We start from the raw sequence: 10,484 nt of genomic DNA, 5'->3' as shown, positions 1-10,484 counted from the left end.
TAGTGATTTGTACACTACCAACTCTTCCCATGTAGTTATTATTAGATCTAGTAAGTTTACAATTGATTATTATTCTTTACTGCTCACACCTGTTTGTACACAGGCTTCTTTGATGTTAGAAGCTTTACAGTTCTCTCTACTGACAGCACTAATACCAGTTTCATGTGTGAGTTTGTACATGGGTCACAAGCAATTGGATGTTACATTGTCATGCATGAAACATCAATTGGACTATACTACATAACTACTGTTTTAAGAGAACTCAGAATAGGATCAATATCAGGGACTGTTGAGCCTGGTCAATACAGTATCAGTGTCTATGATATCAATAGTGATGGATCTGTTCATTTATATACACCTGCAGCTTCTACTTCAGTCATTGTTACTGAGTCATTGCCTACAATTGAATATACTTTCAGTTCTAGTATTCCTTTATTCTCAATAAACCAGTCAACAACAGTGAATTTACAATCTCCTACTGTTTCCAGTTGTTCATCAACTTTACTTACAACAACTGGAAGTAAACAACTGAAATACCAGTAAGTTAAATTAAAATTATTTTGTATTTTAGGTGTTACGCTGGGATTGTCACTTATAATTTGTTCTGTGTCTCTTTCTGTTCATCTATTTATTGTAATCTGGTGCAGAAAAAAAGGTGTGTTATTCATAGACTAATGATCAGTAGTTTTTACAAGCATGATATAGGTAACACAAGGAGAACTCAAGAAGAGAAAAATCCTTCCCCTCCTGCCCAATATGAAAACATTGAGATGATAACTGGTACTAATCCTAATGTCTATAACATACCAACCAATGAATGCTCTGCATATGGAGTTGTGATACAAGACACTGAAAACCTGTAGCAATAATTGTGTGTACTAATTTTAGTGAATTTTAGATAAGAATCATTAAACTGCTAGACAAGTTAATAACATCATTACTAATATATGTAATAATGTCATTAATAATTCTGCAATCAGTTATGTGGCACAATATACCAATAATTAATTAATACATAATACTGAATAACAATGATGATAGCATAACAATTAGCAAACATGATGTACTTTAGAGAATAAATTAGTTTTTCTTGTGATAATAAATGTTTTGCTGGACATCTTGAATGAGATCATAAGAGAATGTCCTGTAGAAGATTAATAGATATAACAGCAGTACCAGATTATTCAACAATTACTTAATAACACCAATAGTATACTAATAATAGCCCTGATACATATAGATCTACATGTTCTTATGTTGTGTAGAAGTTTGAGCTGATTTTGATCAAAAATGAATTTATGAATTTTTAAAGTTACCTCAAAAACGTGGCCAAAGTCCATCAGTCCTTGGTAAGTTATTACTTGATAATATTTTGTCGTAATTTTCAGATTAGAAGTATTAGCTCTAACTTCCCCAGTAATACCTGCTACTTCTCTTCTTCCTCCATTATCAGTTGATGAGTTGCAGTTGGAATCATCTGCTGCTTATGGTGTAGTATCACAAAGACATTAAACTCTTATATACATGTAGACTAAATGTGTCTGTATCTTTAGCGATGTGTATCCATGGTGGATAGTCACTCCATTTGTAGTTATCAAAACTATTAATGTTGTTTTTTATTAGTTGTATCAATGCCTTTACTCATTGTGATGAATGATGATGTTATAAAGTAAACAAGTCAAGATTTACAAAATGACGTTCTTCTTATTGTTACTGATATCAGTTATAGTGTCTACATCAGGTTAGTACTGAGAAGTTCTATATAATAGGATTCACTATTTGATTACTGGTAGGCAATATTAAGGTGACATTCACTTCATCTCATGATCCTCCTACTATTGCTGAGGGAGATACAGCCGTCTTTAACTGTTCATCAAATCATTCAGCTGTCACTATTACTTGGATACTAAATAAAACAATATCAGCTTCAACACTTACTTCACTTGGTGTTATTGTTAATGGAGCAGCAACACCAGTCTCTTCTCTCACTATACCAGGACTAGTAGATCTATTCAATGACACTGAAGTACAATGTATTGCATTTGGGTTTGGTATTGGTGACTTCAGCCCATCTTCAGTGATACTGAGGGTACAAGGTAGACCAGAACCTGTTAATAATCTAACTGTAGTACAGTCTAATGATTCTTGTTGTTATCAGTTCTATTGGACACCTCCTTTCACTCTACCTGGTTTTCCTATACTAAGATATAATATTAACATCACATCTACTGGTAGTATCCTACTTCAAACTAATGTCAGTGTATCACAATTGACATACTGTCCTAAGAATTTTGGTATCCACACTGTTAGTATAGCTGCTGTCAATAGTGTAGGAGAAGGGGAAGTATTTAATTACATCTTCAATGTAATAAATTGTAAGTATATCATTTATAATGGCACATGGAATTGTTTATTCCAATTATGTAGCTGTACTTTTAAATAATGAGCTTGTACAACAATATCGTGATGGTTTCCAAAACTGGATTATGGTTATTAAAGTAAGCATTAATAATAATAATAATAAATAATTTTAAAGGATCATAATAGATTGAATTATCCCCATCCAGTTCATCATTATGCATCAGTCAAGTATCACTACAAGAAACTAATAGTACCTTCAGTTATAATACAACCAACATAACTGACATCACTATGAGTCAACTATTAGCTACATTCAATATCTCATCTTCATCAACAGATGACAGATATTACAACTTTACTATAATAATACTATCACATGTTAGTGACTTGTACACTACCAACTCTTCCCATGTAGTTATTATTAGATCTAGTAAGCTTACAATTGATTATCATTCTTTACTACTCACATACTGGTCTGTTTGTACATACACAGGCTTCTTTGATATCAGTAGCTTTACAGTTCTCTCTATACTGAAAGCACTAATACCAGTTTTATGTGTGAGTTTGTACATGGGTCACAAGCAATTGGATGTTACATTGTCATGCATGAAACATCAATTGGACTATACTACATAACTACTGTTTTAAGAGAACTCAGAATAGGATCAATCCCAGGGACTGTTGAACCTGGTCAATACAGTATCAGTGTCTATGATATCAATAGTGATGGATCTGTTTATTTATATTCACCTGCAGCTTCTACTTCAGTCATTGTTATTGGATCATTGCCTACAATTGAATCTACTTTCAGTTCTAGTATTCCTTTATTCTCAATAAACCAATCAACAACAGTAAATTTACAATCTCCTACTGTTTCCAGTTGTTCATCAACTTTACTTGCCACAACTGGAGGTAAACAACTGAAAGAAATTGAATTAAAATTATTTTGTAATTTTAGGTGCTATACTGGGATTGTCACTTGTAGTGTGCTTTGCGTCTATTTTCATTTATCTTTTTATTGTAATCTGGTGCAGGAAAAAAGGTGTGTTATTCATTAATGATCAGTAGTTTTTACGAGCATGATATAGGTAACACAATAACAACTGAAGAAGAGAGAAATCCTTCCCCTCCTGCCCAATATGAAAACATTGAGATGATAACTGGTACTAATGCTAATGTCAATAACATACCAACCAATGAATGCTCTGCATATGGAGTTGTGATACAAAGACACTGAAAACCTGTAACAATAATTGTGTGTACTACCGGTAATTTTAGTGAATTTTAGTGTAGAATCTTTAAACTGCTAGACAAGTTAATAACATCATTACTAATATATGCAATAACGACATTAATAATTCTGGAAAAAGTTATGTGGCACAATATGCCAATAACCAATTAATACATAATACTGAATAACAATGATAATAGCATAACAATAGCAAACATGATGTACTTTAGAGGAATAAATTAGCTTTTCTTGTGATAATATTATTGTTTTGCTAGACATCTTGAATGAGATCATAAGAGAATGTCCTGTAGTAAATTAATAGAAATAACAGCATTACCATGCAGATTATTCAACAATTGCTTAATAACACCAACAGTATACTAATAATAGCCCTGATACATATAGATCTACATGTTCTTATGTTGTGTAGAAGTTTGAGCTGATTTTGATCAAAAATGAATTTATAAATTTTTAAAGTTAGCTTAAAAATGTGGCCAAAGTCCATCAGTCCTTGGTAAGATATTATTTGATAATATTTTGTCGTAATTTTTAGATTAGGAGTATCAGCTATAACTTCTCCAGTAATACCTGCTACTTCGTCTCTTCCTCCTCCATTATCAGTTGATGAGTTGCAGTTGGAATCATGTGCTGCTTATGGTGTAGTATCACAAAGACATTAAACTCTTATATACATGTAGACTAAATGTGTCTGTATCTTTAGTGATGTGTATCCATGGTGGATAGTCACTTCATTTGTAGTTATCAAAACTATTAATGTTGTTTTTTATTAGTTGTATCAATGCCTTTACTCATCATGACAAATGATGATGTTATAAAGTAAACAAGTCAAGATTTAGAAAATGACGTTCTTCTTATTGTTACTGATATCAGTTATAGTGTCTACATCAGGTTAGTACTGAGAAGTTCTATATAATAGGATTCACTATTTGATTACTGGTAGGCAATGTTGAGGTGACATTCACTTCATCTCCTACTATTGCTGAGGGAGATACAGCAGTCTGTATCTCCTAGATGATGGCATCTCTATTAGATGATGGCATCTCTATAGATGATGGCATCCTAGAGATGGCAAAACACTGATGGTTGTCACGTGGTAACCCAACTAGCATTTCCTGTTGCTATGCCCCGTTTCCAATCCCTTTCATTTACTCTAATATCTATGTTGTGATCCAAGTGAAGTGCAAGACACCGAGGCTGTATGGTGAAATCCACAGTACTGCGGGATCCCGGAATCTAGACTCAATTTTTAATGAGTCTGGGCGTAGAATTGAAGAGTCACATTCAGGATATTTCCGTATTTTCATTGAGTTTGAGTAGTTATTGCTAGTTATTAAAAAGTTATTTTTTGAATAACTACTCAAAAATACTGAAAATATCCTGAATGTGACTCTTTAATTCTACGCCGTGATGAAGCAGTCTCCTCTAATTATTATCTACTCTTGTTACTATGATTAAGCGTAGCCTCCTATACATGGATTATGCATATGGACTATAGTATGTACATAAACAGCCGTAAAAGGCTAGTTTACCGAAAGAGAACATTCTGACCAATCTCGCTCTGACAATGACGAGGGTCATAAATCTATGGCTATGGTTGGCAGTGATGCCTTTTCTGACCGGTTAGTTCAGTAGACTATCAGCGAAGCGTTTCGTGATTTATAACATATCTATGTTTATAATAACTTCTAGATCTAGTAAAATCCGGCGTAGAGGTAACTTTCACTTCAACTCCCGATCCTCCTACTATTGATGAGGGAAATACAGTAGTCTTCAACTGTTCATCAAATCATTCACTTGTCACTATTAGTTGGTTATTGAATAAAACAGTATCAGCTTCGTCACTTACTTCACGTGGTGTTATTGTTAATGGAGTAGGAACACCAGTGTCTTCTCTCATTATGCCAGGACTAGTGGATCCATTTAATAACACTGAAGTACAATGTGTTGCATTTGGATATGGTATTGGTCACTTTAGCCCATCTTCAGTGATACTCAGAGTACAAGGTAATGTATCACCGAGTAACGATAATTATTGTCAGTATAATAATGTGTTGACAGGTGTATTATCTGAAGTTGGCAACTTATCCTGTAAACAGACGGATGATGACTGTATTGAGTGTAGCTGGGAAGCACCATTTACTATACAGCACTACATTGTCAATATTGATATTGCAAATATTGAAAAAACTGAAACATTAATTTCAAACAGCACTACTGTCAGTTACTGCCCTAAACAATATTGTCAACAATATGGGCAGTATAATATCAGTGTAGCTGCCGATAGCAGTGCTGGCCTAAGTGCTGCCACGGTGTCATTTGATATTGTGGATTTAAGACCAAGTAGTAAGAATATTTTGTTAATTCAATAGAAAAAATGCATTTTATCAACAGGTACATGGGAAAATGTTCATATTTTAAATAGCTCAACAAGACAAGGTCAATGGAATTTCACCTTTACTGCTTCCGTAAGCAACTGACCATAACTATATTCACACCATTAACCACTCAATGAATATCACATATACCGTATAGCGGAAAATTTTCGTGGCCCAAAATTTTTGTGGATCCGTCCAAAAATCAATTTTGTGGGTTTAATTTTCGTGGTTTTCTACAATTCGGCCATCTTAAACTGTATAAAATTGATTTTCGCGGATTTTATTTTCGTGGATTTTGAAAAAACGCGAAATCCACGAAAATTTTGGGCCACGAAAATTTTCCGCTATACGGTATTGTTCTTGTAGACCACCTCATTCTTAGCTGGGGACTATAACATCATAGCACATTTCAATGACACTACTAATGCAAGTGGAAATGCAAAAGTTAATCATCAAGGACAAGTGAGTGGGACTATAAGGACAGGAAAAATAGACAAAAGAAAATGGAATATGTTGATCAGTTTAGAGTATGGCACTAGTATATTAATATCTGAACCAGTTGAGATAAGTAAGATATTTGTTTAATTATTAAAAACACTAACTAATGTGCATAGATACATTTGGAGTTCAAGAATCAAATGTTACAGTTGAAGACTTAAAAATCTGTGTTGGGGTTGAATTTATTGATGGAAGTGACACCATGGAATGTTTAGTAGAATACAAGTGTAGCAGTGGTCATAATCATGGCACTATTAGTATAACTAGAGAAAACCCTTGTGTTTGCACAAAAGAGGTGAACCCCAGCAATTACACTGTCACACTTTATGTTGGATGTTTCAATGAGCCAGACAAAATTTTTGCTGTTTGGGATATTATTGTGATGGAAACAATTTCAGTTATAATATCACCATCTTCATCTTTTGGCTTGCCATCCTCAACAACCCCTGCAGATGCTAATGGTTAGCTAAAAATGTTGATATTATATTATCAAATCATTTTAATTAGAGGCGTCTTTTCCTACTGGACTAGTGATAGCATTAGTATCAGTAGTCATATTTATTATCATTGTTATCGGAATTGTCATGGCTTTTTTCTCTACAAAAAGTATAATAATCATTAACATTTCCATTATTTTGATATTGTCATTACAGAGAATAGATTTGGAATAGGAAAAGCTAGCAAAAAGAAACATGAGCATAATGATAAAGAAGTAAAACTAGTTGACTTTAATCCTATATAGGAAGCGTATGCTAATTATTTTAATCTCTTTATATCATTACTTTGCTCAAGTTTGCTGTTGCTATAATTTTAAAAATTTAGGCTGAATCCACTCTTTGCAGTTATACCATGGTGTGTGGGAGGTTACCATGGAAAGGGTTATGGTATATATCCCCAGTATATATATATCCATGCCTTAACCAACCTGGAATTTCATAGTTTACATAAGAACAATACTGCAATACTAGCCGTACTACAGCTAGTAAATCTGGTATATTTCGAGTGATGGTAATTTTTGTATAGCAATGTGGCATACTAAATTTAGAATTGCTAATATTCCCTTTTTCCCTATTAATATATTAGACTAAATAGGCAGCATATGAAATTTTCCAACACCTAAATTTTCCATTTTGTATTTTATAACCATTGAAAATCAGTAGCTAGATTTTTATGCCTCCCTGTACTGGAGGTGATTATGGGTATACATGACTCCGGCTCAGTGCCGCACTTATCTCGCGGGAGTTAGTACCCATAACCACCTCCAGACAGGGAGGTATCCTACACTTGTACAACCAGAGTAGTATACTTGGACACTAAGTATGCTCAAAGCCCCACCAACAATAGAAGAAAAAGTGCATAATACTGAAAAATCAAGGGAATGTTTTATACTCACTCACTAAGAATTATTCTGTAGTGACACAGAACATCCCTAGAACATTCCTGCTTAAATCTTAATAATTCGGAATACAGTTGTTTTAAATAACAGAGGATACAAAAGTCCTTATCAACATGTAATGATACAAAAGAAATGTATTCAACAATCCCATTGGCTAGTGGGAAGATGAATAAAGGTAAGACATAATTAAGATAGTGTTTGCAATATTAAATATGCATTTAAAAACTCATTTTCATTTTTTTCCTCTTTTTTTATAGAATTCTTGTATGCTGTACTTACATGTGACCCCTCATTATTGGTAGTTAAAAGAGTATCATGCATCAAAGGAGTCAATGGCATATTCCTGTTTTAGGAACAACAAAAAATCTGGAGACACTGATAATGGCATTAGAATCAATTAATGAACATGAACTGGCAAACAAATTATAAATAAACAAAGTAACATACATTGTACTCATCAATTGTATTAATTGTCCTTTTGTTATATTTATATATTTTTTCTTTTGTTATTCATACATTTTTACTATTATAATAAGCAGAAATTAGATGCAGTACAATATATAAACATAAACAATAAAAAAAACAAGATTGAGTAGGATTCCGAACGACCAACAAAAATACGAAATGAAAATCCTACTCTCACGACGCAAATTCTACTCTACACTGTACTTTTAAGGTTATTATGTAAGAATTATGGATCACCTTGCAATGTAGAGTAGAATTTGCATCACAAGAGTAGGATTTTTATTTCTATTTTCGTTGGTCGTTCGGAATCCTGCTCAATTTTGTTTTTTAATTTTTTTATGTTCTTGTTTGTGTTAATTTTTTATAATACTTATAATATTTCTTCAGTTGCAATTGTGATACTCATTGATTTTACACACAAACAATAGTTTTATTATTATTGATATGACTTTACAGCATTTATGAGAGACAGCGAGTCCTTGTTCAAGAAGCTCTATCTTCTCTGCAATCCTGTAGCTATTCCTGTTCTTCCTGTTGTCAAGACTTCAAGTTCATATTATCATTAGTATTATAACATTAATTAATTGTTAGTTTTTTGAAATAAAATAATTCATTACACACTTGATAAAAGAATAGTATGCAGGATTAATACCTTCTCTTAGCTGGAAACCTCCATTAAGTATTGCAATTGATTCCAAGCATAGCAACCATCAGTGTTTTAATTGATCTCCCATCTCCTCCATTGATGAAGTTGCTCTGGCAGGATTTCGAAGAAAATTTATGTTGCTCCAGGATAGCACTTGCTTTTGATATATGGCCTATTCCACATAAAATTTTTAGAGCTACCTGCAGCAAGGTTTTTGTTTCCTAAAAGCCATTTTGCAACCAGTTAGAGGTACACAAAGTCACCTGTTTTTGAAACACTTTATTGTTCATAAAACACTCAAGCTTCATGGTATCAACATCCAAATTAGCTCATTCCATAGGAGATTTCAAGCTCTTTAAAATGGTTATAATTAATTGTAGCTCAAGAACAAAATGAGTCTCTCAGAGGGGGAAAAGATGGTATTTCTAGTTAAAGAGTGATGCAGCTACTAACGCATGCATTGATTTACTGAAAAAAATATTAATAAAAAGCATAAACATTGGTTAGTATTGTGTGTGAGTTTTGTTTGCATGAATTGTATTCTCTTGGAGTTATTCAAGAATAAAGCAGGAAAATCTCTGTTTTGCTCCAAAATCTGTCAAAAAATCCCAACCCGCCCGTTTACTTAGCAACAATACAAATGAATGGAGGTTTGCTCATGCTCATGCTTCCGTTTCCAATCCCTTTCATTTACTCTATTATCTATAGTGAGATCTGAGCATGCGCGGCCAGCCGGCCACACCCAAATTTGGAGCACATGCTTCTTTAATTAACAAAATGGCGGAATGAGGTAAGCTAGTACGATCCAACAGTCACAGCCAGGTGCGTAGCTGAGGTAGGGCCTGAGGGGCCTGGGCCCTACCATCAAAGTGACCTTATAATTATATTCATTGAAATTATAACCTAAAAGATTATATTCATTGTTCTTACAATAACAAAAGGGGGTGGCTAATAACCACAGCTTTTAAAAAGCTATATACAATGATAATTTCACTCTGATTTCGCTCAGCTTGCAGGAAAATGCCTCCATTTTGTTACGTAAAAGGGGTGTGGCCAAAATCGCGGCGCACTCCGCACGCCATTTTGTTCCCTTACTCTACCGTCACCCAAGGTCCAGCTACGCCCCTGGTCATAGCTCACAGTTATGACTTTCCTCTTAGACAAGGTTTAGAGCCACACTAGTGATACCATTGGAGTCCTCTGGTCAAGATAAGGTCCTCTAAGAAGTCTGGTAAGCATTGGAGCTCGTTTTCCCGGTATAGCAATTAGCAAGGCTGCAAAAGTTGCAGTAGCCATTTTGAAGTGGGGTGAATCCTACCATAGATATTTTAGACTACGTAACGTAGTCTATAATATCTAACGTAGGTTACGTAATGCATCGTATAACTAGGTTCGGAATTCTTGCGTTGCGACCGGAAGTGCTGTATAACACAGTGGTAAAACGCAAAAATAGAACCAGTTCTATTCTTGCGTTTTACCATTGCGTTATAC

At 33.9% G+C, this 10,484-nt stretch overlaps 2 protein-coding genes across 2 annotated transcripts; both read left to right on the top strand.

The window, feature by feature from the left end:
* The first annotated feature begins 92 nt into the window (after window positions 1–92).
* Window positions 93–1,103, top strand: LOC109583476 (uncharacterized). The gene is made up of 3 exons (XM_019998856.1): window positions 93–520; window positions 572–655; window positions 706–1,103. The coding sequence occupies exons 1-3, from the start codon at window positions 163–165 to the stop codon at window positions 861–863; spliced, it is 600 nt and encodes a 199-aa protein (XP_019854415.1). The 5' UTR covers window positions 93–162; the 3' UTR covers window positions 864–1,103.
* A 3,880-nt stretch (window positions 1,104–4,983) lies between these two features.
* LOC109583474 (uncharacterized) lies at window positions 4,984–8,321 on the top strand. The gene is made up of 8 exons (XM_019998854.1): window positions 4,984–5,232; window positions 5,303–5,617; window positions 5,672–5,956; window positions 6,005–6,078; window positions 6,355–6,556; window positions 6,603–6,947; window positions 6,994–7,092; window positions 7,140–8,321. The coding sequence occupies exons 1-8, from the start codon at window positions 5,178–5,180 to the stop codon at window positions 7,226–7,228; spliced, it is 1,464 nt and encodes a 487-aa protein (XP_019854413.1). The 5' UTR covers window positions 4,984–5,177; the 3' UTR covers window positions 7,229–8,321.
* Window positions 8,322–10,484: the final 2,163 nt, after the last annotated feature.

This window comes from Amphimedon queenslandica, unplaced genomic scaffold (assembly GCF_000090795.2).
Source record: "Amphimedon queenslandica unplaced genomic scaffold, v1.1 AMPQUscaffold_13303, whole genome shotgun sequence".
Lineage (NCBI taxonomy): Eukaryota > Metazoa > Porifera > Demospongiae > Haplosclerida > Niphatidae > Amphimedon > Amphimedon queenslandica.
Note: the sequence above shows the minus strand (reverse complement) of the source record. Positions and strands in the feature narration are given on the sequence as shown.

Bases quoted from the DNA above. Each gene is read 5' to 3' on its own strand.
- LOC109583476 (XM_019998856.1), top strand. From the start codon at position 163: ATGTGTGAGTTTGTACATGGGTCACAAGCAATTGGATGTTACATTGTC. The intron at 521-571 runs GTAAACAACTGA...TTTGTATTTTAG, and splicing joins TTTACTTACAACAACTGGAA to GTGTTACGCTGGGATTGTCA. The intron at 656-705 runs GTGTGTTATTCA...AGCATGATATAG, and splicing joins AATCTGGTGCAGAAAAAAAG to GTAACACAAGGAGAACTCAA.
- LOC109583474 (XM_019998854.1), top strand. From the start codon at position 5,178: ATGACGAGGGTCATAAATCTATGGCTATGGTTGGCAGTGATGCCTTTT. The intron at 6,557-6,602 runs GTAAGATATTTG...TAATGTGCATAG, and splicing joins ATCTGAACCAGTTGAGATAA to ATACATTTGGAGTTCAAGAA. The intron at 7,093-7,139 runs GTATAATAATCA...TTGTCATTACAG, and splicing joins GGCTTTTTTCTCTACAAAAA to AGAATAGATTTGGAATAGGA.